Source organism: Podarcis erhardii (assembly GCF_964252035.2).
Source record: "Podarcis erhardii genome assembly, chromosome: 13".
Lineage (NCBI taxonomy): Eukaryota > Metazoa > Chordata > Lepidosauria > Squamata > Lacertidae > Podarcis > Podarcis erhardii.
The window spans coordinates 1555436-1582419 of record NC_138502.1 but is presented as its reverse complement, the minus strand read 5'-3'; the positions used below and the strand labels follow the sequence as shown (position 1 = coordinate 1582419).

General features: G+C 52.5%; 2 protein-coding genes across 2 annotated transcripts; one reads left to right on the top strand and one right to left on the bottom strand.

The window, feature by feature from the left end:
* The first annotated feature begins 28 nt into the window (after positions 1-28).
* Positions 29-9290, top strand: PPP1R35 (protein phosphatase 1 regulatory subunit 35). The gene is made up of 5 exons (XM_081835801.1): positions 29-192; positions 2838-3055; positions 4888-5320; positions 7090-7220; positions 8976-9290. The coding sequence occupies exons 2-5, from the start codon at positions 2852-2854 to the stop codon at positions 9147-9149; spliced, it is 942 nt and encodes a 313-aa protein (XP_081691927.1). The 5' UTR covers positions 29-192; positions 2838-2851; the 3' UTR covers positions 9150-9290.
* Positions 9291-9440: 150 nt separating this feature from the next.
* On the bottom strand, positions 9441-21400 carry MEPCE (methylphosphate capping enzyme). The gene is made up of 4 exons (XM_081835690.1): positions 19390-21400; positions 15217-15435; positions 12451-12577; positions 9441-10624 (listed from the first exon to the last, which is right to left on the bottom strand). Exons 1-4 carry the CDS (start codon positions 21046-21048, stop codon positions 10572-10574), a joined length of 2058 nt encoding a protein of 685 aa, XP_081691816.1. The 5' UTR covers positions 21049-21400; the 3' UTR covers positions 9441-10571.
* Positions 21401-26984: the final 5584 nt, after the last annotated feature.

Sequence of the window (26984 nt, the reverse complement as noted above, 5' to 3'; positions counted from 1 at the left end):
ACTCTATGGTTCTCCATGGCTTTAGATAGGGCGCTTTCAGGACAGGCGCCATCTTGGACCGAAAACGAGGCTGCTCGCTTTTTTTTGCACCTCCCGCTTCAACCGTCCCCAGATTCTCCAGCGCCGGAGGCAAAGAGTGGAGTTTAGACGAGGGAGAAGCCGAGAAGTGGAGGGGCTTGGAGATAAAAGGGGGTAAGGGGCCGGGTTGGAAACTGGGGGGGGGGGAGGTGGGGTGCAAGGGGTGCAATGTGCAATTTGGGCTTTGCAGAAAAGGTGCAAAGGCGGGAGGTTGCAAAATACTGGGGTGTTGCAAAATACTCCCCCCTTAAAACATCAAAAGATCCCTGCAGGATCCGGATTCGACCCAGGGCCGGACTAAGAGTTTTGCAAGCACCGGAAAAATTTATGCTGCGAGGCTCCCCGCCCCTCCCAATATGTAATTCAAAATAAAAACAAAACAAAATAGTAATAATAATAATAATAATTTATTATTTATACCCCGCCCATCTGGCTGAGTTTCCCCAGCCACTCTGGGCGGCTCCCAATCAAGTGTTAAAAACAATACAGCGTTAAATATTAAAAACAGGGCTGAACAGGGCTGCCTTCAGGTGTCTTTTAAAGATAGGATAGCTACTTACTTCCTTCACATCTGGTGGGAGGGAGTTCCACAGGGCGGGTGCCACTACCAAGAAGGACCTCTAACACTAAACTTTTGCATGATGAATTCTGCATATAAGTTAAATAAGCAGGGAGACAATCTACAGCCTTGTCGTACTCCTTTCCCAATTTTGAACCAATCAGTTGTTCCAGATCCAGTTCTAACTGTAGCTTCTTGCCCCACATCCTGCAAAATAAAAGGTAAAGGGACCCCTGACTGTTGGGTCCAGTCGTGGCCGACTCTGGGGTTGCGGCGCTCATCTCGCTTTATTGGCCGAGGGAGCCGGCGTACAGCTTCCGGGTCATGTGGCCAGCAGGACTAAGCCGCTTCTGACGAACCAGAGCAGCGCACGGAAACGCTGTTTATCTTCCCGCTGGAGTGGTACCTATTTATCTACTTGCACTTTTTGGAGTGCTTTCGAACTGCTAGGTTGGCAGGAGCAGGGACCGAGCAACGGGAGCTCACCCCATCGCGGGGATTCAAACCGCCGACCTTCTGATCGGCAAGTCCCAGGCTCTGTGGTTTAACCCACAGCGCCACCCCCGTCCCCTCCTGCAAAATACTCCCCCCGTAAAACATCAAAAGATCCCTGCGGCAGCTGGATTTGACCCAGGGCCGGACTAAGACTTTTGCAAGCACCGGAAAAAATTATGCTGTGAGGCTCCCCGCCCCCTCCCAATATGTAATTCAAAATAAAAACAAAACACTAAACTAAATGCTGTTTACCAAAGTGATCCAAGGCTTACATGTATGCTAAAATGGGCATGCATGGATGTCATGCGCAATGTCTGGCTGGACCTGATTTCCTCGCCTTATTTTGATTTAATGTTAGGACACCATCCACCCCACCCACCTCCGGTTTAGGCGGGGATAAGGAATAAAAAGAGACCAGGAAAATGGGTGTAGAGTGGAGGGTTAGGAAGTTTCTATCCAAATTTTGGTTTTAAACGCAGTGTAAGGTAGTCTCTGTGGGAGTACAGTGGTGCCTCGCAAGACGAAATTAATCTGTTCCGCGAGTCTCTTCGTCTAGCAGTTTTTTCGTCTTGCGAAGCAAGCCCATTGACAGCTTAGCGGATTAGCGCTATTAGCGGCTTTTAGCGGCGCTTATCGGCTTAGCGGATAAGCAGATAAGCGGCTTAGCGGCTTAGAAAAAAGGGGGGGAAAGGGGCAAAAAAACACGCAGGAACTCGCAAGACATTTCGTCTTGCGAAGCAAGCCCATAGGGAAATTTGTTTTGCGAAGCGCCTCCAAAACGGAAAACCCTTTCGTCTAGCGGGTTTTCCGTCTTGCGAGGCGTTCGTCTTGCGGGGCACCACTGTATTTAATTAGGGGGTATCAGAGTTTTTAGATTAACCAGGCTGGGATAGCACGCTTGTTGGTTTTTGAATGTCTGATGTAGATTTTTTCAATTTCGTTGTTCTGTATGGGACAATGACAATAAAGATTATCGTATCGTATCGTCTAACGAAGTCCTGATTTTCCCCTTGATGAATACTTGGATGAAGTACCAATATCAAATTCATTAAAAAAGAGAAAAAGGTCTCCTGTTTCTGGGGTCCCTGCTTTTCTGGTGCCCTAAACGTGTGGCCCAAGCAAGCGGCAATCCCTGCCAGGTGGGTGGGGTAGAAATAATAAATTATTATTATTTATTATGGCAGTGAATTCCACAACTATCCATGAGGATGGGCTCCCTCTAATAAAAACGGGGGCATTTATCTCTCCCCCCGATGCTCCTCTGCTATGTCCCCCCCCCAAAAAGTAGAGTCTACTTCTCGGGCTTAGTTAGGACAGCCTGGTGAAATCCAGATGTTTTGGACTACAACTCCCATCAGCCCCAGAAAAACAAGAGGAGAGCACCAGGCTGGGGACTGTCTGCTCAGAGCAGATGTTTGGAAACAACGCCCCCTGCTGGTGGGTTACTGGAAGTTTGCACTGCTGCCGCTTACATATTGCATCATGGGCTCCCAGTGGGCAGCAGCGCCCCCTGGGGGCCGGTGGGATTAATTGTGCAATTAATTGTGTTTTGAAAGTCATTGCGTTCCTTCTCTCACTTAGCTGTTCTGCATAATGTTTTTTATAGGGTGGGGGGTTTATCGAACCAAGGGGCAGTAGAGTCAGCCCCACCCCGCCTCAAAAATTGGAGACCATTGGTTTGCATACTCTTTTCTCTTATCTACAGCTTGCATTCATCCCATGATGGCTGCTGCCCCCACTCTCACCTGCAGCGATGACACAGACAGCCTCCCTTGCGCTGCACCCGTCCCCCTTCCACCCCCGACTCCCCAAGGCTTGGTCCCTGAGCCTGAGATGGTGCTCACCCCCGAGCGAGCCTGCGTGAGGAGGCCGGGGGGCGGGATCCTTCGGCGACCCCAGCAGGGGAAAGCACACCGTAGACAGGTAAGTGGGAGCTGGGAGCATGAGGAGGAAAGTGGAGAGGAGGTGGTTTGAAACCACCAAATCCCTCGCCAGATTCCCCATTAATTGGGAAATCTGTGCAGGAAGGCGGGATGTGGGTGGTGCTGGGGGTTAAACCACAGAGCCTAGGACTTCCCGATCAGAAGGTCGGCAGTTTGAATCCCCGCGACGGGGTGAGCTCCCGTTGCTCGGTCCCTGCTCCTGCCAACCTAGCAGTTTGAAAGCACACCAGTGCAAGTAGATAAATAGGTACCACTCTGGTGGGAAGGTAAACGGCGTTTCCGTGTGCTACTCTGGTTCGCCAGAAGCGTCTTAGCCCTGCTGGCCACATGACCCGGAAGCTGTACGCCGGCTCCCTCAGCCAGTAAAGTGAGATGAGCGCCGCCGCAACCCCAGAGTCGGCCACGACTGCACCTAATGGTCAGGGGTCCCTTTACCTTTATGCAGGAAAGCACAGAGGTAGGACTTGCCCACACCCTCTCCAGAGGGGAAGGGATGTAGTCATAGCATAGCATCCTAGAGTTGGAAGAGACCACAAGGGCCATTGAGTCCAACCCCCTGCCAAGCAGGAAACACCATCAGAGCACTCCTGACATATGGTTGTCAAGCCTCTGCTTAAAGACCTCGAAAGAAGGAGACTCCACCACACTCCTTGGCAGCAAATTCCACTGTCAAACAGCTCTTACTGTCAGGAAGTTCTTCCTAGTGTTTAGGTGGAATCTTCTTTCATTGCTCCGTGTCCGCTTCTCTGGAGCAGCAGAAAACAACCTTTCTCCCTCCTCTATGTGACATCCTTTTATATATTTGAACATGGCTATCATATCACCCCTTAACCTCCTCTTCTCCAGGCTAAACATGCCCAGCTCCCTTAGCCGTTCCTCATAAGGCATCGCTTCCAGGCCTTTGACCATTTTGGTTGCCCTCCTCTGGACACCTTCCAGTTTGTCCGTGTCCTTCTTGAACTGTGGTGCCCAGAACTGGACACAGTACTCCAGGTGAGGTCTGACCAGAGCAGAATACAGTGGCACTATTACTTCCCTTGATCTAGATGCTATACTCCTATTGATGCAGCCCAGAATTGCATTGGCTAGTCAGTGGGAGAGCATCTGCCCTGTATCGGAATGCCCCTCGTTGCACCCCAGAGAGGGCTGGGAGAGGGGCCCTGGAGAGGTGCTGCCAGTCAGTGTCGGCAGTACAGTAGTACCTTGGGTTAAGAACTTAATTTGTTCTGGAGGTCCGTACTTAACCTGAAACTATTCTTAACCTGAAGCACCACTTTAGCTACTGGGGCCACCTGCTGCCGCTGCACAAATTCTGTTCTCATCCTGAAGCAGAGTTCTTAACCCGAGGTACTATTTCTGGGTTAGCGGAATCTGTAACCTGAAGCGTCTGTAACCTGAAGCGTACGTAACCCAGGTACCACTGTATTAAGGTATATGGACCTCAATGGTTTGGCTGGGATTTTCTGTCTTCCTGAGATGTTTGCTGCATAGAACTGAGGTTGTTCTGGTGCTTGTAGGGACCCAGGCAGAGGGCCTTCTCGGTAGTAGTACCTACCGACAATTTGTTTTATTAAAATGGTTTAATAAAAATATATTTTAGAAAAAGAAGGTGTTGAGCTTTTTACTGACCGGCAGGCTGGATTAGGCCCCCAAAACAGACTTTGGAAATGCCTGGTCTTATGGATTCGCTCCTGGATTTCCTCCTGAGCCTTTTCTTCTGTGGAAGATGTTTATCGTTTTAGCAAGTTGTTCACAATTCACCTCTTCCTCCCCATCTCGACTGTCCTTTTTTTTTTTTTTGCACCTTCACAGGTTCGTTTCAGGCTGGGATCCAAATCCGATGACATCGGCGCGGTCCTCCCAGATGCCCCGCAGCCAGGAACGGAGGTTGCCGTTCCTGCGAGGCGGGGATCCCGTTCGGAAGATGTCCGCATGGTCAGCCTCAACCCCCCAAAGCCCAGAGTGGAGGTGGTCCACAGCAGTGCAGGAGAATCTCCCATCACCATTACGCTGGCGAGAGAGCCTTCCCTGAGTCCGGCAGGGGAGGAGAAGGAGGAGGAAGGAGAAGAGGGATCATGTCCGCCCCACAACCTGCTGGCCGGCCCCGTTCCCCACAGCACTCTTGCTCTGGTGGCAGAAGTGCACGCCGTCCGGGAGCAGGGCTTTAATGCCCGGCAGGCAACTGAACAACTGGTGCAGCGCTCTTTCGTCGCTCGCTGCGCTGTGGAAGCCCGGGCTGGCGAGGGTGAGTATTGGAGTTGGGTGTTGGGAGATTAAAAAATAAAATCCCTTCTTTGTGTGGCGCAGGGTTAACTTATGGAACTCCCTGCCTCAGGAGGGTTATCGGTGGTTGCCGGCCAGGATTGCTTCCACATCTGGAGGAAGCAAGGCGGCTTAATACCAGCTTTTGTGGAGCGAGTTGCCTAAACGGCCTCGGTCCTGTATACCTGAAGGAGCGTCTCCATCCCCATCGTTCTGCCCGGACACTAAGGTCCAGCTCCGAGGGCCTCCTGGTGGTTCCCTCATTGCAAGAAACCAAATTACAGGGAACCAGGCACTGGGCCTTCTCGGTGGTGGCGCCCTCCCTGTGGAACGCCATCCCACCAGATGTCAAGGAAATAAACAACTATCCGACTTTTAGAAGACATCTGGAGGCAGCCCTGTTCAGGGAAGTTTTTAATGTTTGACATTTTGATGTGTTTTTAATCTTTGTTGGAAGCCGCCCAGAGTGGCTGGGGAAACCCAGCCAGATGGGCGGGGAAGAAATAATAAATTTATTATTATTATTATTACCTGTCCTTTGTTGTTGTTGAGTCGTTTAGTCGTGTCCGCCTCTTTGTGACCCCCTGGACCAGAGCACGCCAGGCCCTCCTGTCTTCCACTGCCTCCCGCAGTTTGGTCAAACTCATGCTGGTAGCTTCGAGAACACTGTCCCACCATCTCGTCCTCCGTCGTCCCCTTCTCCTTGTGCCCTCCATCTTTCCCAACATCAGGGTCTTTCCTAGGGAGTCTTCTCTTCTCATGAGGTGGCCCAAGTCTTGGAGCCTCAGCTTCAGGATCTGTCCTTCCAGTGAGCACTCAGGGCTGATTTCCTTCAGAATGGAGAGGTTGGATCTTCTTGCAGTCCATGGGACTCTCAAGAGTCTCCTCCAGCTCCAGAATTCAAAAGCATCTATTCTTCGGCGATCAGCCTTCTTTATGGTCCAGCTCTCACTTCCATACATCACTACTGGGAAAACCAGAGCTTTAACTATATGGACCTTTGTTGGCAAGGTGATGTCTCTGTTTTTTAAGATGCTGTCTAGGTCTGTCATTGCTTTTCTCCCAAGAAGCAGGCGTCTTTTAATTTCGTGGCTGCTCTCGCCATCTGCAGTGAGTTGTCTTTGTCCATGGAGTTTTCTTGGCAGGGATCCTGGAGTGGTTTGCCGGTTCCTGCTCCAGGTGGATCACGTTTGGTCAAAACTCTCCACCTGTCCCTAGTCTTCGAATATTCAGTGCCAGTGGATGGCCCAGGTTCGAGTGCGACGAGAACTTCTCTCTCCATCCATTTTTTCCACGCCATTCCCCGTTTTATAAACTCCTCGCCTTTTCTCCCAACACACCTTTTTTTTTTAAATGATATTTATTACTTTTAAAGCTTACAAAATAGGGAAAAAAGGAAGAAAAGAAAAAAAACACAAGAAAAACAACAACAATACAATACACAACCTAACTAAACACACTAAACACTAAACCTTATCCCTAACCCTAAACAAAATATAAACAGAAACAATTTAAAAACATACATCACACCTTTCCCATACTCTATTTTTCATTCCCTTGTTTCATCGACCTCCTCTCACCTCCCTTTTTGTGTTCCACTTCTATTAATTGTTTCAGCAAATCCTTTCCATCTTTCTCTATTTTCTGTCATACTATAAATATCCTAACATATTTTTAACCTTATTTTCCATTTAAAATACTTGTATATGCTTAACTCCTTATACCATTTCTCTCCCAACACACCTTTCGCAGGTATGAACATACGTCGGGAGCAACAACTTTATCAAGGCCTCGTCAGCCTGGAAGTGCCAGAAGTTGAATTGCTCAGCTCAGCCGTGCAGGAAAAACTCGCCCTCGTCCGGACCCGTCCTGAATCCAAGAAGGTGAGCAGGAAAGGGGGGGGGGTGTGGCCTTGAGGATTCCCCAGAGCTGGAGGAGACGGGTGACTTTATTTATTTTTAAATCATTTTTATTGATTTTCCAATAAAAAACATCCAATTCATTTACCCAATCATAATACTCCAATTAAAATAGAAAACGAAAATAAAAAAAAGACCAAATTATAGTCCAAATTACAATTACAGTGGTACCTCTGGTTAAGTACTTAATTCGTTCCGGAGGTCCGTTCTTAACCTGAAACTGTTCTTAACCGGAAGCACCACTTTAGCGAATGGGGCCTCCTGCTGCCGCCGCGCCGCCGGAGCCCGATTTCTGTTCTCATCCTGAAGCAAAGTTCTTAACCTGAAGCACTATTTTTGGCTTAGCAGAGTCTGTAACCTGAAGCGTATGTAACCCGAGGTACCACTGTATTAATTTTTTGGAGCTCCCCACGGTCTGGATCTCTGAAGCATATCTCCACATCTCAGTCCTGCTTCTCCTTGTTGTCTCCATATTTTCCAAATTTCTGTTTTGACGCTTTATAGTTCTCCGTCCCTGAGTCCACGATTCTCAATCATGTCAGACATCATATACTTTCATTGAGACAGGTGACTTCAATAATAATAATAATAATAATAATAATAATTTATTATTTATACCCCGCCCATCTGGCTGGGCTTCCCCAGCCACTCTGGGCGGCTTCCAACAGAATATTAAAATACAGTAATACATCAAACATTAAAAGCTTCCCTAAACAGGGCTGCCTTCAGATGTCTTCTAACAGCAAGCATCCTGTTAAGAGTGGCCAACCAGATGGTTCTTTTGGAAAACCCACAGGCAGGATTTGAGCATAAGAGCACTCTTCCGCTCTTGTGGTTTCCTGCAACCGGTGTTCACAAGGTTGACTGCCTGTGACACTACCGACAACAGCTCTCTTCTCCCAATAATTTGTCTAATCCTCCTTCGAAGTCCTCCTAGCGGTGCTGCAACAAGATTGCCAGCGCGTTTGCAAAGCTAAGGTTGCAAGCGGTTGGCGTTCCTGAATTGCAGGGGTTGGAATGGATGTCTGTTGGAGTCCCTCATGGCCTCCTGCAGGAGGGGGTTCCGCAGTTTAATAATAATAATAATAAATTTTATTTATAACCCAGCCAGAGACGGGCTCAGGGTGGCTAACACCAATAAAATAAAATCACAGTAATAGGGGAAAAAGAGAGGGAGGGGAAACCCCAGTTTAAAATACAGGTTAATATGCAATTTAAAGTGCAGCTTCATTTTAAAATAGCTGATAAATCAAGACCATAAGGGAAGGGAAACATAAGGGTCAGACTGAGTCCAAACTAAAGGCCAGGTGGAACAGCTCTGTCTTGCAGGCCCTGCGGAAAGATGTCAAGTCCCGCAGGGCCCTGGTCTCTTGGGACAGAGCGTTCCACCAAGTCGGGGCCAGTACTGAAAAGGCCCTGTCCCTAGTTGAGACCAATCTAACCACCTTGTGACCTAGGACCTCCAGAATGTTGTCATTTGTGGACCTTAAGGTCCTCCGCGGGGCGTACCAGGAGAGGCGGTCCCGTAGGTATGTGGGTCCTAGGCAGTATAGGGCTTTGAAGGTTAAAACCAGCACCTTAAACCTGACCCTGTACTCCACCGGGAGCCAGTGCAGTTGGTATAGCACTGGGTGACATTGTGTTTCATTAAGGACTTTAACATTGCGCTTCGTCAAGGACTTTCCCTCCTAAGCAACTGGCCTGTCTCTTCTCTGCTAGGAGCTGGACTGCACAGGCCCCGACCTCCTGGCCTTCTACGACCCGGAGCAACTGTTCACGGAGAGCCCCTTCCTGGAAGTGGAGGGTCTGCCCCCCCTAAAGCTGCAACCTCGAACGCGGGACCCAGCCACCACTTTCTTCATGTACCGGAAGCTTCGCCAGTGGGACAGTTAAAGGGCTTTAAGGGGATGCTGGTCCATCTGCCCCACAAAACTGAACTCAAGACTGCTCTGTGGCGCAGGACTATTTATTCAAACAGGACTCCCTTTTGCACCAGAGTTCGCTTTTCATACATAAAACCTAATTGGAAGCACATATTCTCTCTAGTCTCCCAGTTATTGATCAGCAGGGTGGCGTGTCTGCGCCCAAACACCAACATCCGCCCCGAGTCTCTTTTAAAAAACCGCTCTGACCCTCTTTCCCCGAATGTGGAGTTTGGTCCAGCCTGCACACAAAACACATAGATTGGTAATAATCTGTAGGCTTTTATTTATATATAGAATCAACTTTTTTTTTTTTTAAAGAAAGAACTCCAGAGAAGGGGTCCCCTTCAGATACATCCCCCCCCTCAAAAGGCAGAAAGGTTCCCCAGAAAGGTGGTGTTTTCTTCGTGGGAAACAAGATGGTGTTGTTGTTAAAAGTCGTCTCCCCGTCACGCGCAAGGGCTGAAGGCAACACTCTGCTGAGCAAGGCATCAGACTTGAGGAAGATGGGCAGGGTACGGCCGCAATCCAGGCATGCGTCTTCCTGCCGGATGTGTCCGTGCGGGGGCAAAATCCTCGTCGCCCCAGGGGCTCTGGAGTAGGGAGGCCTTGAACATCTGCTGCTGGCCCAGGCAGGGGAGCCCCCCCCCGCTCCCCAATACCGATGTTAAGACACCCTTTGCAGGAGGCGGGTGGAAGCAGCAACGAAAGGCTGGGTTTCCCTGTTCTTCCAACCCAACCTGAAGCTATCAAGGGACAATCGGGGCTCCCGCTTTTTCTGCCAGCTTTTGATTTCTTCTCTCTCCCTGGCCGCGGTGCTGGTGGGAGTTGTAGCACAGCAACACCCAGAAGGCGCCCGCTGGGCTGTGGACGCCTCTTGAACAGGCAATGGCAAAAGGGACAGAGAAATAATTTCTTCTGCTGTGCTAAAACTCCCAGGCATCCAGTCTCCCAGCTGCCCACCCTGCCTCTGCCCCCTCCCCCCAAGATGTTGCTAAACTGGTGGCTTGAGCGACGGGGAGCTGAGCACCCGACATATTGGGTGGGAATCTCAGCCCCCGCTCTCCCCCCCCCGGGACTAAGAAAACGACACCTCGGTGCAAACGCCACCCCCCTGGAGTGCACCCCATAACCTCTCAACCCCCCACCCCATAACAGTAGTCAAGGTCCCGCTCCAGGGCGAATCTCCACTGCCCCACTGCAGTCTCTCTGGCTGTCTTTGAAGTCTGGCTTGCTCCGTCCTGGCCGGGAGGAAAGGCTCTCCCCTCCTGCTGCCAGCAAAGTGTCCAACATTCATCCGTGGGGGGGTGGGTCGCGTTAGCCCCCCCCCCGGCCCTAGCAAGTGGCTGATTCGAAAAGGAGGGGCGAGGCGGCGTCGGTGGCAGAGACGCTCTCAGTGGGCGCCAGGGCCGGCCTTGTGGAAGAGATAGATGGGTCGCTGGAATCCTGCGGGGAAGAGGGGAAGAGTTAAGGAGGAGCCAGAGGGTGCGTTGAGAAGCCCTTCCACCCCTTGAAAAACCTCAGGAGGCTGGGCTGGAAGAGGGGCCTCTAGAGCAGTGCTTCCCAAAGGGGGTGGGACTGCCCCACATGGAGGGCGGTGGAATTAACACTGGAGATGCCAGTGGCTTATCAAGACTTTGGAAAGCTGCTATCACTGGATGAAGCTCCTCCATCCATTTTGTCGAATCGAACCCATTAAGTTTTAATTGGGCTCTGAACGGACGTGCAATTAATTGCTACCATTTTGAACTCAGCTGCGCCATTCGCTTCCTTGGCGGGCTGTGCAAACCGCCACTATGCATAATGCGTTGCGTTTCTTTGCAGGGTATTACAGTGGTACCTCGGGTTAAGTACTTAATTCATTCCGGAAGTCCGTTCTTAACCTGAAACTGTTCTTAACCTGAACCACCACTTTAGCTAATGGGGCCCCCCACTGCTGCTGCTGCTGCGCAATTTCGGTTCTCATCCTGAAGCAAAGTTCTTAACCCGAGGTACTATTTCTGGAGTAGCGGAATCTGTAACCTGAAGCGTCTGTAACCTGAGGTACCACTGCAATAATTTTATTATTTATACCCTGCCCATCGTGGCTGGGTCGGGGGGCACTGCGGAGGATTGATGGAACCAAGGGGCCAAAAGCACAAGGTCCGACTGACAGCTTTGTGTGCTCAAAATGGCACAATTCGGATGGGCATGGATAGGCCACAGCTCCCCCCCTTTCCCAAAGTGCCCCTTTTTCAGCAAAAGCTGTTCCCAAACATCATTTCCCCTCATTCAAATCATACGCTGTGTTCTCTGTACAGTGGTACCTCGGGTTAAGTACTTAATTCGTTCCGGAGGTCCATACTTAACCTGAAACTGTTCTTAACCTGAAGCACCACTTTAGCTAATGGGGCCTCCCGCTGCCGCCGCACCGCTGGAGCATGATTTCTGTTCTCATCCTGAAGCTAGGTTCTTAACCTGAAGCACTATTTCTGGGTTAGCGGAGTCTGTAACCTGAAGTGTATGTAACCCGAGGTACCACTGTATTCAAGTGGTTACCCTCCCCGCCCCCAAAATGCAGCTTGTCTGCTTCCATTCTGTCCAGTCTCACAATCCAGAACCACCCTCCATCTCTCTCTCTCTTTTTAAACTCTCAGGGCCCTGTTGCAGTTCAGCTCAGAGCCGAGCCCAGGCCAGGATTTAGGAGGTTCTTGGGGCAGCACAACTGAAGGTTGCAAACCTCACCCCTCTAGACCCTCGCCTTATAAATAATAATAATAATAATAATAATAATAATAATAATAATAATAATTTATTATTTATACCCCACCCATCTGGCTGGGCCTCCCCAGCCACTCTGGGCGGCTTCCATAAAAACCAAAAATACAGTAAAATATCACACGTTAAAAACTTCCCTGAACAGGGCTGCCTTCAGATGTCTTCTGAATGTCAGGTAGTTGTTTATCGCTTTGACATCTGGTGGGAGGGCGTTCCACAGGGCGGGCGCCACTACCGAGAAGGCCCTCTGCCTGGTTCCCTGTAGCTTTGCTTCTTGCAATGAGGGAACCGCCAGAAGGCCCTTGGCACTGGACCTCAGCGTCCGGGCAGAATGATGGGGGTGGAGACGCTCCTTCAGGGATACTGGGCCTTTGAGGCCGTTTAGGGCTTTCAAGGTCAGCACCAACACTTTGAATTGTGCTCGGAAACGTGAGGTGGGGCCCCCGACTAAACACGTGAGGTGGGGCCCCCGACTTCCCGCCCCCACCCAGAGGTTCAATTCAGAGGCTTGATACCTTTCGATGTGTTCCTGGGTGTGGCCACCAATTCGTAGCTGCAAAAGCCCACTTCTGGCGAAGTCAGGTAAGAGGGGAACTGGTCTGGTTTCAGCTTGATCCGGTAGTAATGCCTGCATATTGTTTCCTGGGAAAGGAGGGCGGAGAAGAAATCAGTGCCGGCAGCGCCCGCAGCGTACGACTGTATGATGCAGTCGGTGGTGTTGCAGGGATTTATGTATAGGTTGGGGGGGGTGTTTGCCCCTCCAGCAGATATCATGCACATGCAGCCCACTACGAAAACCAGCACAATCGCTTTTGGGACTTTTGTGATTTGTCCCCACAAAACACCCCATCACAGTTTCTTCCTATCTATTCAAAGGGCCTTTGCTGCACGACACCAAATGTAAGAATTCACTGATAAATGTATCTATGTACTGGATCACTGGGGAAACTTCAGAAATTCATCTAGACATGTGAGCTCAGCTACTCAGCAGCCCCTCTGGCTGAGTGATAATCCCTGGCATCGTGATACCTGAGTGCCAGACAGGTAGCAATGCCAGAAAGAACAAACCCAGATGAAGACAAAAGGGTGGGATTGACTTGGCCGGGAAACAGGGAAATGTAAATATCTCTTTGGTTCCACTTGATGGGTGTTTGGTGGAGGGCAAGGGGAACCATGGGGCAGGGTCCAGGATGCTCAGATTATTGCAGCCAGACCTCCCCTTTCATGATGTAACCGTGATGTAGTTTGGGGGGTGTAACATGGGGATTAGCAGCTAATAAAAGTTTGGGTTCTCTTTTCTTCGGGGCTTCCATCTTGTTCCACCTTGTGGCAGGTTGGAGTCCTGTCGCGACAGTCTTCAATCAAGACCAAGCCTACTGGCTGCTGTTTTGCTCTGGTATTCCTGGCTGGAGTCCTTGTTTTTTGTCCAAGGGAGCCCTCAGATTTCTCCGTTAACAGTGGGGAGCCCTGGGCATGCACAGAGTGCTCTGGCCCTTCTCAGTGTGTATTTTATTGTTTTATGTACTGTGGCTTGCCGTTGTTTTATCGATTATAGTTTAGATATTATTGTAACTGTTGAGTGGGTTTCTGTTTAACTTTTATATGTTGATATTTTATACTATTCAAATGATTGGTGAATGTTACTTTTTTGATGGAGGTTGCCTATTTTAAAGTTATGTTTTATTATCACATTTTTGTATTGCATTAGATTGTTATAAGATGTACATTTTTTGTTTCTTCTGCTTGTAAACCGCCTTGAGTATTGTAAGATAGAAAGGCGGGATACAAATTAAAAATGAGAATGATGCCCTCGGAAGATGGCGCGCTCTCCTTCGTAGGTTTTTAAGCAGGGATTGGGGCCGGGGGGCTGTCTGCCAAGGATGCTTTAGCTGTGATTCCTGCATTCCTGTAGGTGTGGATGGCCCTCGGAAGTCGCTTGCAATTTCAGGACTCAAAGAGTCCTAAAATCGTAGAATTGGAAGGGATCCGGAGGGTCACCTAGGCCAGCCCCTTTGCACTGCAGAATCCTGCCCGCAGCCACCCCTGGGTGGGCTCGAACCACCAACCTTCTGGTTAACAGCCGGACGCACAGACCCACTGCGCCACCTGCACCCAATGCTGCTGCGATTTGCCTGGGCCACATGGCAAAGAGGCCTATATCTCAAGGAGGGCAGCAATGCCCGACTGCCCCACTAGGAATCGGCCACACTAAGCCACCTGCCTACAATAATAATTAATTTTTGTTGTTATTTACATCCCACAGGGTTATGCCACATACAGTGGTACCTCTGGATACGAACGGGATCCGTTCCGGAGCCCCGTTTGCACCCAGAAGCGAATGCAACCCGTGACTGCGCGTCTGGTGATTCGCAGCGTTCGCGCATGCGCATGACGTCATTTTGACCGCCTGTGCATGCGGCGAAACCCAGAAGTAACGCGCTCCATACTTCTGGGTCGCCGCGGAGCACAACCCGAAAGCGCTCAACCTGAAGCACATTTTACACGAGGTATGGCTGTACAGTGGTGCCCCGCAAGACGAATGCCCCGCAAGACGAAAGATTTTTCCGTTTTTTGAGTCGTTCCGCAAGACGAATTTCCCTATGGGCTTGCTTCACAAGACAAAACGTCTTGTGAGTTCTTTTCCTTTTTCTTAAAGCCGCTAAGCCGTTAATACCCGCTAATAGCCGTGCTTCGCAAGACGAAAAAACCGCAAGACGAAAAAACCGCAAGACGAAGAGACTCGCGCAACGGATTAATTTCGTCTTGCGAGGCACCACTGTATAGTTAAAGCTATGGTTTTCCCAGCAGTGATGTATGGAAGTGAGAGCTGGACCATCAAGAAGGCTGATCGCCGAAGAATGGATGTTTTTGAATTCTGGTGCTGGAGGAGACTCTTGAGAGTCCCATGGACTGCAAGAAGATCAAACCTCTCCGTTCTGAAGGAAATCAGCCCTGAGTGCTGAGGCTCCAAGACTTTGGCCACCTCGTGAGAAAAGAAGACTCCCTGGAAAAGACCCTGATGCTGGGAAAGATGGAGGGCACAAGGAGAAGGGGACGACGGAGGACGAGATGGTGGGGCAGTGTTCCCGAAGAGACCAGCATGTATTTGACCAGACTGCTGGAGGCAGTGGAAGACAGGAGGGCCTGGCGTGCTCTGGTCCAGAGGGTCACGAAGGGGCGGACACAACTAAACAACAACATGGCTGTCCATGAGATAAGGAGGCAGAGGAAGCCAAGCTCTCCACCCCCCCCCCAGCCCAGCTGCAAACCTCTAGGCTCACCGTCAGGTTCTTCCTCTTGCCGTAGGAGGACCAGGCCTGGGGTTCGAGGATCAGGATTCCGCCCGGGTGCAGGTGGCGGTAGAACCGCTTGAAGAGGCGCTTGAGGCCCTCGTCGCCCCAGTTGAGGTGCACCCACTTAGTGAGGCTGAGGCACAGGATCACGTCGTACTCGGGCTTCTGGGCCTCCAGCAGCTCGTCCTGCTCCAGCACGTAGTTGCCCTGCAAGGGGGAGCGTGGAAGAGAAAAGGTAGGGAGATCCGTTAGAGAAGGCCAGCTGAAGACTAACCCACTAGATGCACATTCTGCTACCCAAAGGGCGGCCCACGTTGGTGCCCTCTACCCAGCGCAGTCCAAATGCCACCTGCCCCACCCCTTACCAAAATAAATAAGAGAGCCGGTCTCCTTGCACAATCTCCACTGCACATGTTGTAAGTCTAAGGCAGGCTCTCCAAACAAGAGATGTGCAGTAAGGCCACAGCCTCCCCTCGGCCGAGCAAAAATCCAGACTCCAGAACATGGGTAGCAGGAGAAAGTGCTATTCTGTGCCCCCCCCCCCCGCAAAACAAACAAGCAAACCTAAAACAATCGTCCCGTAAGAACACTAGGAGAACGGGCTGCTTCAGGCCAAAGGGGGCCCCTGTAGTCCAGCATCCTATTCTCACTGTGGCCTACCAGAGTCTGCCAATTAAGCCACTTCCAGCACCTTGGCTAGATAGCCCTGGCAGAGAGGGGCAACCTCACCCAGAGAGAGAGAGGGGTGAATATTGTCTAGGCAAGTCCACTCTTCTGCTCCTGCTGCGACAGGGAAGAGGGCCAGGAACACAGCTAGGTTTTAATCACAAACGTTTGGGGGGTGTTTATTGGCTTGTTTTTATTTTATTTTGTGTTCTCATTTTGTCTTTTTATGTTGTGATCTTTGGCAGTATACAAATTTAATAAACAATAGTAGTAATAATAACAACTCGGTCCTGTAGACCTGAAGGAGCGTCTCCATCCCCACCGTCCAGCCCAGACACTGAGGTCCAGTTCCGAGGGCCTTCTGGCGGTTCCCTCCCTGCGAGAAGCGAGGTTACAGGGAACCAGGCAGAGGGCCTTCTCGGTGGTGGCACCCGCCCTATGGAACGCCCTCCCTTCAGACGTGAAGGAAATAAGCAGCTATCCTATCTTTAAAAGACATCTGAAGGCAGCCCTGTTTAGGGACGTTTTTAATATTTAATGCTGTATTGTTTTTAACACTCGATTGGGAGCCGCTCAGAGTGGCTGGGGAAACTCAGCCAGATGGTCGGGGTATAAATAAATTATTATTATTGTCGTTGTTGTTATTGTGATTATTATTAATAATAATACAGGGGTACCTTGGGTTAAGAAGTTAATTTGTTCTGGACGTCTGTTCTTAACCTGAAACTGTTCTTAACCCGAGGTACCACTTTAGCTAATGGGGCCTCCCACTGCCTCCACGCAGCAATTTCTGTTCTCATCCTGGAGCAAAGTTCTCAACCCGAAGTACTATTTCTGGGCTAGCGGAGTCTGTAACCTGAAGCGTCCGTAACCCGAGGTACCACTGTAATCAGAGGCAGCACCTGTTGGCAAAGGCGCAGCATGAAGTATTTTGTCCAGAGTTGCAAGGGCGCCAAACTCAGACCACTTCACACACACACAGCTTTCCAGGGTTGAAAGTGTCTCTTCCACACGTCACCCTCGCTGGACCTGTCGGGTGGGTGGGAAGCCAGCCAGCCCCAAGCAACCTCTGCATGGCTTTCCAGTGGGCAGAGCTAATCAGCAGCTTGGCTGCAGAAGGAGACAGCCCACCTATGTGCCAGAGGGCCGCTCAGCTCCCAGCTCCAACAGAGCTCCTTGCTCAGGGGGAATTGGGCTTGTTGTTAGGCCAGATGCAGGCGGGGACGACACCTGATCTCCCCTTTGAGCCCAGCGCATCAAAGGCTGAGGGCAGGCTGCAGTCACAACAGCACAGGGGAGGGTTTCTTCATCAAGCTGGCCCTATGAGCAAGGTGCCTGGGCGAGATTTCAGCAGAGCTCTCCCTTTCCTCCTCCTGCAAAGAGCCCTTCCCCTCCCAATTTCTGCAGGAAGGCCATCCTGGCCTCACCTTGACTGCAACTCCGCTGCCAACACAACCAAGGATCCTCCTCTCTGTACATTTTCTCCCACACGGCTGCCGTCGGGCACCAGGGGGCCCTGTCATGCCAACGCTTTACACAGAAGGAGAAGCCGTTAAGACGCACATGATTTGTGGCCTGTTCCACCCAGCGCCGCCGGGCTCCGGGTAAAGGGTGTCTCTGCTGTAGCTGCCCAAGATCCTTCAAGTGGAGGTGCCAAGGGGCGACCATGGGCTCCCTTCCTCCCCAGGAAGTCCCATTGCCCACTCAATGGGACAAACTTAAGAGTAACAAGGAGGCACTCCCCCCCCCAAAAAAACACCCCCAAGCAATTGCCAGGACATCCTTTTCCCTACCATCTCCATCCCTGGAGAAACATAAAATGAACAGGTCCACTCAAGGAACTGAGTTGAACTGTGGAACTCCCTCCCACATGACCACCAGCATGGATGGCATTAGAAGAGAACTAGGCAAATTCATGGAGGAGAGAGGGCCAGGCCCTATACGCCTAGGACCCTTGTACCTACGGGCTCTCCTCTCCTGGTATGTCCCACAGAGGAACTTACGGTCTTCAAACAAAAACATCTTGAAGGTCCCAGGCCACAGAGAGGTTAGGCTGGCCTCCACCAGAGCCAGGGCTTTTTCGGCCGTGGCCCCGATCTGGTGGAACGCTCTGTCCCAAGAGACTAGGGCCCTGCGGGACCTGACATCTTTCCGCAAGGCCTGCAAGACAGAGCTGTTCCACCAGGCCTCTGGCCAAGGCACAGCCTGACTCCCTTCTTTTGCAATCCTCACAGAACTTCTAGCCCAATGGCTGCCATTAATTTGATTGGAATTAATGTTATAATGAAATGATTTTAGAATGTTTTATCATTTTAGTGTTGTTAGCCGCTCTGAGCCCGGCTTCCGCTGGGGAGGGCGGGATATAAATAAAATGTATTATTATTATTGTCGTTGTTGTTGTTATTGTTATCGATGGCTACTTGTCACAATTGTCCACAGTCAGAGGCAGCAATGCGTCTGAATGTCAGCCGTTGGAAATCGCAAGCCACCATCAGCAACAGAGAGGGGAAAGGGAACTAAATCGCCAAACTGTGCTGGGCATGAACGCAAGAACAGGCTGTTGGATCAGGCCAGTGGCCCATCCACCTTGTTTTCACAGGGGCCAATTAGATGATTACAGGAAGCCCGAAAGCGGAATTCAAGCGCAAGAGCTCTCTTTCCCCCCCTGCGGCCTTGAGCAACCAGAATTCAGAGGATGATCTGTGCTATGGAAGCTGATCTGGCAACTGGATTTATTGCAGGCTCAAATAGTGATTGTTCTTAATGACCCAATTAACCGAGGGTGGTGGTGGGGGGACATTCTACACCCCCACAATCACTCCTTGGAAGGAAGAAGCACATGGGTATTGAGGTCTCACCTGCCTTACCCCAAATCCTCCCAAAGGCCCAGTTCTTTATGTGGGGCCTTTTGGCTTTCCCCAACAAAAGCCTTTCTGTTGTTCCCAAACAGCTAAGCCAGATGCCTGGAGACCGTGGTCCAATTTTGCCCCCTCCCCCTCCTCCTGGACAGGAAGTTGCCTCGTAATCCTCCCACCCTTCCACCCCAACTGGGCCAATCGTGTCACTCTGCCGAGGTTGCCCAGTCAGAAGAAAAAGCCTCATTGGCTCCTCCCTTCTGAGAGGTGGCCTTGGTAGAACATGACGGGATGTTGCCGCCACGGCATGCCTGCACATGTAGGAAAGTAACTGCCATGTGGAAACCCCCCCCCCACTGTCTTGCAGGGGGTTGGGCTAAATGACCCCTGGTGAAATCTTCAAAGCCCACAATTCTAGGATTCTTGCACTGAGGAATGCTGGGAAATGGCAGTTCTAAGGAATGTTGGGAGAAAAGGAACTGTGACAAGGCAACTGGTGCCAAATCAACTTTAAACTGGCGTATTTTAAAGTTGCACCTTTAAAAGGCAGAGCTGAAAAAGCCGGGTTTTCAGGCCTCTTCCCTAGAGCTTCTACAAGCTGAGAAATCATAAATTTTGGAGGTCTCCTCTCTCGCCTTACCTTGACGAAAAAGACGTTGTTGGGGAAGACCGTGGCGTCCACCCCGTCCTGGGGTACCCTTGGTGCAGCGATGGGCCCTCGGCTGGCCATGAGGGAGGCCGGGAAGGTTTTCTTGGCACGCCTGGCCCCTTCACTAATGCTGGTGCCACCACCGTCGTGGTCCCGCTGCTGCTGCTGCAACTCCTCCGAAAGGTAGTGCCGGATGTTCTGGCGGGCCGAGTGGATGAGGGCGCCGTCAATGTCCACCCCCACTATTCTGGCGGGCCCCCACTTCTTGGCCACGCTCAAGGTGAGGTGCCCCACGTTGCAGCCCACGTCCAGAACCTCCTTGCCCTGGAACCACTCGGGTTTCATCACCCGCAGGCGCGGGTCTTCGCAGCTGGGGTTGCGGTAGCCGTAGTACTTGCAGTAGTTGCCGTACTGGAACTTGTGGCGCGGCGGCTGGCGCCGGACCAACTGGCCAGGAGCAGCCGGAGGGTGGCGGCCCCTCGGCATGCTGTGCCCCCGGTCCGGGCTGCTTCGGCAGGGCTGCTCGCCGGACGTGGAGGCCCCGGGATGCCGGCCTCCTCCTCCTCCCTCTGACTTGCTACTAGTCCTGCGCCGCTTGCGGTGGTGGCGGCTGCTGCTGCCGCTGCCCCCGGCCGTCCAGGAGGCCACAGAAGTGCCTGACGGTGTGGCGCCCCCAGAGGCCTGCTGCCCAGGCTGAGCCTCCCCTGCGGCCGGCAGCAGGGGCGACACCACCTCGTCCCGGCAGTTGATGGCCGTGTTGAGTTCGTAGGGCTGCGGCGTGGCCCCGTTACACGTCTTCTGGCACGCTTTGCACGAGGCGGGCAGCGGCGGTTTGCCGCCGCTTCCTTCCAGCCCGGCCGCCCCCCTCTGCGCCCCCCGGTGCCGGTGCCTCTTCCGCCCGGGCTTGACGGGCGACGCCAGCACCGGCGGGTCCTCCTGGGCGTTGTTGAGGCTCAGCGGGTCAGTGATGTCCTTGGGGATGAGTATCTCCACGGGGTCCCGTCCCTTGGCGGGCAGCGGCGAGGACTTGGGGGTCTCGGCGTTGACGGCCTGGTTGACGTCTTCGTCCAGGAGGCTGTTGAGGTTGAGCGGGTCGAAGATGTTGCCGCCCAGCAGGAACTCGGAGGGCAGCACCGGGTCGCACTCGGAGTTGACGCGCCGGCGGCGCTTGAAGGCCGGGTGCTTGAAGCCCCCGCCGCCGGCGTTGCAGCTGCTGCGCCTCTTGCCCCCGCCGGGGGCCCGGGGCTGGTGGTGGGGAGGCGGGGGCTGGAAGCCGTTGCGGGGCCGCTGCAGCTCAGAGACGCTGTCTTCCCCTTCCTCGGAGGCTGCTGCTGCTGCCGAGGGACCCCCTCCTTTGGCTGGGGGTCTGCGCTGGGCGGGGGGGTGAGGCTCCTGGGGCCCCTGGTTCAACTTGGCGGAGGAGGGGCCCCTATGAGCTGCTGCTGCTGCTCCTCCTGCTGCTGCTGCTGGCTGGGCCTGGGCGTCCTCCTGGTGTAGCTCCCCCTGACGCAGCTGCACCAGGGGGACGTCCCCCCCTCCGGCCCCGCCCCCGCCCCCGCCTCCTCTGGGCGGGGGTTTGAGGAGGGGCGGCGGCGGGGCCGGCACTAAGAAGGTCTCCTTGTCCGCCGCCATCTCGATCATGCCTTGCATGGGGCGGCGGAGGCGGCGGCGGCGGGGAAAGGGTTAACGGGCCGGGAGCTCCTTCCTCGTCCGCCTCCCGCCGCACACTGAGCTCGAGGCTGCCGAGGCTCCTCCTTCCCTCCCCCCCCCCGCGCGAGCCCCTCCTACGCCTGCGCCGTCGAGCTCGCCGCTCGTGCGCAGGCCCGGCGCGCGTGCGCAGTTCCCCCCGGAATTTCAGCTCCCGGCGCGCACCAACAGACGCATCTCTCTCTCTCTCTCTCTGTGTCCGCTCCGCCCCAAAGTCCCCAGCGCATGCGCAGCTCCGCGGCTAGCCAGAGGGAGAGCGCTCCGCGCCCGCTGCTTTCCTGCGATGGCCAGCTCCCCCTGCGCTCCGGGTTTATATGCGCGGAGGGCGGGTCCGCCCGAGGGCACGCCCCCTCCTGGCAGAAAGGGCCAATCGGCGTTCGGAGCTGTCACCGCCCGCGTGGATTCTTGGCCAATCGGCGGCTCGGCCACAGGGCTCTCGAGGAGCCGCGGCTCCCCGCCTTCCTCCCGCCTTTTCGCTTCCCTGTCAACCAATGAGGAAGCAAGGCCGGAGCGCCTGCGACCAATCAAGGCGCAACACTCCAAGCTAATTTTCCTCCCGAGTGTGGGTGAGGGTCCTCGTTTGCACAGGGCGGTCCTGGTCAAGCGCCTGCGGCAGCGTTACGTCAGGTTCCAGAGCCGGGAAAAGAAACGACCAACCTAGGCACATAATATTCCTGACAGATATTATTAATAAAAAAAGTTCTCAGCGCAGGACGAGAGCTGACAGCTGCGAAAAATATGCCCCCAAAATCTAGTCAGGCATTGATTTAGCCACCTAACGAAGTTCCCGGATCTTTTCCCCTCAGAAACATTGGCTCTTGCCAAGCGCTATGGACAAACTCCTCTTCAGCCTGAGGGGAAAGGCGCTGCGGAGTATCAGCGCCTTTCGCCTTTGTGTATAATGAAACTCCACAAAAACACAAGGAAAGAACGTTGTTTTGGTTTTTTTTAAAGGCTCCCAATAAGGACAGTTGTCAAGGGTCACGTGGCCTCGCTTCCCCCAGGTCCCCGCCGCACGCAAAGCCCCCTGGGACCTGTAGTTTGGGCTCGGAGGCTGAGGCTTTCGCGCATGCGCAGGGCGTATGCCCCCCTCCACGAGCTCCTTTTATCTTCCGGGGAGAGCCGCGAACGTGGGAACGGTGCTGTGCGCGCCCCTGAGCCTTTTGCCTTAGTGACTTGACCGGGAGTGTTGTCGACGGCCCTTGGCAAGCTGGGCGGAGGACGCGCTCCTCCTCCCGAGGACGTTGCACTCCAGGGAGGTTGCACTCCAGGGGGTTGGACTAGATGGCCTTTGGGGGTCCCTTCCGACTCTCTTGATTGCGCTGGCTCGGTATTGCCAAACACTGACTGGCAGCAACAGCACTCCAGGGCCTCAGGCAGAGAAAGATCCCTTTCACATCACCTGTTACACAGAATTGTAGAGGTGAAAGGGAAGTCCCTCAAATATCACATAAAATAAAAAAATTGCTTCCAGTAGCAGGAAATATCACATAGTTGTTGTTGAGTCGTTTAGTCGTGTCCGCCTCTCCGTGGCCCCCTGGACCAGAGCATGCCTGGCACTCCTGTCTTCCGCTGCCTCCCGCAGTTTGGTCAAACTCATGCTGGTCCCTTCGAGAACACTGTCCCACCATCTCGTCCTCTGTCGTCCCCTTCTCCTTGTGCCCTCCATCTTTCCCAACATCAGGGTCTTTTCCAGGGAGTCTTCTCTTCTCATGAGGTGGCCAAAGTAGTGGAGCCTCAGCTTCAGGATCTGTCCTTCCAGTGAGCACTCAGGGCTGATTTCCTTCCGAATGGAGAGGTTGGATCTTCTTGCAGTCCATGGGACTCTCAAGAGTCTCCTCCAGCACCAGAATTCAAAAGCATCCATTCTTCGGCGATCAGCCTTCCTGATGGTCCAGCTCTCACTTCCATACATCACTCCTGGGAAAACCAGAGCTTTTACTATATGGACCTTTGTTGGCAAGGTGATGTCTCTGCTTTTTAAGATGCTGTCTAGGTTTGTCATTGCTTTCCTCCCAAGAAGCAGGCATCTTTTAATTTCGTGGCTGCTGTCACCATCTGCAGTGATCATGGAGCCCAAGAAAGTAAAATCTCTCACTGCCTCCATTTCTTCCCCTTCTATTTGCCAGGAGGTTATGGGACCTAGTTGCTGGGCTGTAGCTCCCATCAGGGGGGAGCCAAGGCCAATCTAGTCCACCCTACACGTGTTCGGAGGCCACCCAGCCCTCCGCTTGAAAGCCTGTACGGCAGGCATAGGCAAACTCAGCCCTCCAGATGTTTTGGGACTACAACTCCCATCATCCCTGACCACTGGTCCTGTTAGCTAGGGATGATGGGAGTTGTAGTCCCAAAACATCTGGAGGGCGAGTTTGCCTATGCCTGCTGTATGGGAAGAGAGAGAGAGTGCTTCACCACCTGTTCCCGAGGAAGCCTGTTCTGCAGTTGGAGCAGTTCGCTCAGTCTGTGCTTCTTCCTAGCACGATTTCCCCCCCTTCTCCTTTGAGCCCCTTGCTTTGGATCTGACCCTCTGGAGCGGCAGGGAATCAGATTTAGGCTAGGAGGCCGTCTCAAGTCCGGCCACCCGTACAGCTAGCTCAGTGCTGTTGGCATATATCTGAAGATTGCATTCGCATCTGATCGCCTCTTCAGCAGGCTAGGCAGCCTTGGGGTTTGGTCTTCAGCACCCCTCTCCAAGTTTGCCACCCTTTTGTCAATGCCTAGTATATTGATATTCTCACAGAATCATTGAGTTGGAAAAAGGTAAAGGGACCCCTGACCATTAGGTCCAGTCGTGGACGACTCTGGGGTTGCGGTGCTCATCTCACTTTACTGGCCGAGGGAGCTGGCGTTCAGCTTCTGGGTCATGTGGCCAGCAGGACTAAGCCGCTTCTGGCAAACCAGAGCAGCGCACGGAAACGCCATTGACCTTCCCGCCGGAGTGGTACCTATTTATCTACTTGTACTTGACGTGCTTTCGAACTGCTAGGTTGGCAGGAGCAGGGACTGAGCAACGGGAGCTCACCCCGTCACGGGGATTCGAACCGCCGACCTTCTGATCGGCAAGTCCTAGGCTCTGTGGTTTAACCCACAGCGCCCCCCGCGTTGGAAGGGGGACGCCAAAGCGCCATCTAGTCCAATGCAGGGATCACAGCTAATTAAACTGCTTAATTAAACCCATTAAACTACATTGGGCACTGTACTCCAGGCGTGGTCTCATCAAAGCGGAATAGTGGGATACCACCAGGGCTTTTATTTAGCCAGAAATCACAAGAACTCAATTCCGGCCACCTCTTGGGTGGGTGCCATTGCCATTATAAGAGAACAAGGGAGGTGTTCATTGTGAGTTCTGGCACCTTTCCCCCCTAGAAAAATAGCACTGGATACCACTATTTCATGTTGCCAGTTGTGTCATGAACAGACTGGAACTGCATTAGTATTTTTAGCACCTTAAAACAAAATAAAAAAAATCCTTCCAGTAGCACCTTAAAGACCAACTGAGTTAGTTCTAGGTATGAGCTTTCGTGTGCATGCACACTTCTTCAGATACCAATAAGATAAGGTATTTAGCACCTTCAGATAAGGTATTTAGCACCTTAGTTTGTGGTATACTAAAAAACAACAACCCACCCCTAAATCGTTTGTCACCCACTTTATACTATATAATATAAAATAATAATTTATTATTTATACCCCGCCCATTTGGCTGAGTCTCCCCAGCCACTCTGGGCGGCTCCCAGTCAAATGTTAAAAGCAATACAGCATTAGATATTAAAAACTTCCCTAAACAGGGCTGCCCTCAGATATCTTTTAAAGATAGGATAACTGCTTATTTCCTTCACATCTGGTGGGAGGGTGTTCCACAGGGTGGGTGCCACCACCGAGAAGGCCCTCTGCCTGGTTCCCTGTAACTTGGCTTCTTGCAGGGAGGGAACCGCCAGAAGGCCCTTGGAGCTGGACCTCCGTATCCGGGATGGACGATGGAGGTGGAGACACTCCTTCAGGTCTACTGGGCCTTTGAGGCCGTTTAGGGCTTTCAAGGTCAGCACCAACACTTTGAATTGTGCTGGGAAACGTACTGGGAGCCAATGCAGATCTCTCAGGACCAGTGTTATGTGGTCCCAGTCACCAGTCTAGCTGCTGCATTCTGGTTTAATTGCAGTTTCCGGGTCACCTTCAAAGGTAGCCCCACGTAGAGCACATTGCAGTAGTCCAGTACTGAAGCATCTCCCTAAATGCACACCTCTACATTTATCCCCTTCGAAATTTATTTTCATTAGTTTTCTCCCAGGTCTCCATCCCTGACAAGGGAGTAGAAGACGTGGACATCCCTGAATGTGGAAAGGTTCAGGACAGACAAAATAAATTCCTCCTTTATGCAGCACAGTCAACTGTGGTACTCACTTCCACACGAGACAGTGACGGCCACTAATATATATAGTTAAAATAATAATAATAATTAGACAAATTCATGGAGAAGGGGGCTATCACTAGCTACTAGCCACAATGGCTGTGCTCTGCGTCCACACTTGAAGGCATTAATCCTTCCAAATACCATTTTTTGGGAACCACAGAAGGGCTCTTGTGCTCAAATCCTGTTTGTGGGGTTCCCTTCGGGGCATCTTTGGTCTCCCTTTGGTCAGCCACTGACCAGAGGACGAATGACCACTGGGAAGAGCGCAGAGAAACACCATAGTGCACCCGCACAATCATTTGCCCCAGCTGCAACAAATCATGTCCCTCCTGTATCGGACTCTACAGCCACAGCAGGCGCCGTAATTCTCCAACGGTTTGACTTCACTCCCAAAGGCACACTCCTCCATTGTTTCCTGAGACAGACAAATGCCAGTAACAACAAATGTACTGTATGTTGCTTGGAGACCTTTGGCATTACCATTTAAAAATAGTAATAATTTTTACTCGTTTTTTTAAAAAATTGCTGCTGTACCTTTATTTGTTGTCGACATTCATTTTTTTTAATGTATTCTTATGAAAGATTTTTTTGGTTTACAAAAGGTTGGCATTCATTTTAAACTGTTATTATTTGTGAGTTTGCAAACCGCTGAAATTGTATTTATTTATTACCGTATTTTTCATCCCATAGGAGCTCCGTCCCATAGGATGCACCTACTTTTTTGGGGGGGGGGAATAAAGGAAAAAAAAATTTCCTTTATTTCCCCCCCCCCCAAACCAGGTCGGGGAACAGTGGGATGGCGGCGCTGCGCCTCCCCGCTGTCCCCCGAGCTTGTGGGGCTGGCCGATGTCAGTCCGGCGCGCGGGGCGCTCTGCTTCAGGGCGCCATGCGCGCCGGGCGGCAGGCTGCTATCCGCAGCATGGGGAGCCCTGCGGAGAACTCCTGCAGGGCTCCCCACGCTGCGGATGTCTGTCCGGCGCGCGGGGCGCTCTGCTTCAGGGCGCTCCGCCCGCCGGGCGGCAGGCTGTGGACACCTGCGTGAAGCACGGGGCGTCCTCCAAAGGCCGCCTCGTGCTCGGCGCTGCCGGCTGCCGCCCGCAAGCCCTGCGCGCCGGGGGGAGTTCCCCCGGGCGCGCAAGGCTTGCGGACACCTGCGCGAAGCACGGGGGGCCCTCCAAAGGGCCCCCCTTGCTCCGCGCTGCAGGCTGCCGCCCGCAAACCTTGCGTGCCCGGGGGGAGTTCCCCCGGGCACGCAAGGCTTGCGGATAGCTTCCTGGAGCCTGGAGAGCGAGAGGTGTCGGTGCGCACCAACGCCTCTCGCTCTCCAGGCTTCAGCGAAAGCCTGCATTCGCCCCATAGGACGCACACACATTTCTCCTTCATTTTTGGAGGGGAAAAAGTGCGTCCTACAGGGCGAAAAATACGGTAATTGTCTTTACATCCAAGAAGCTCCCACTCCTCATCCAGG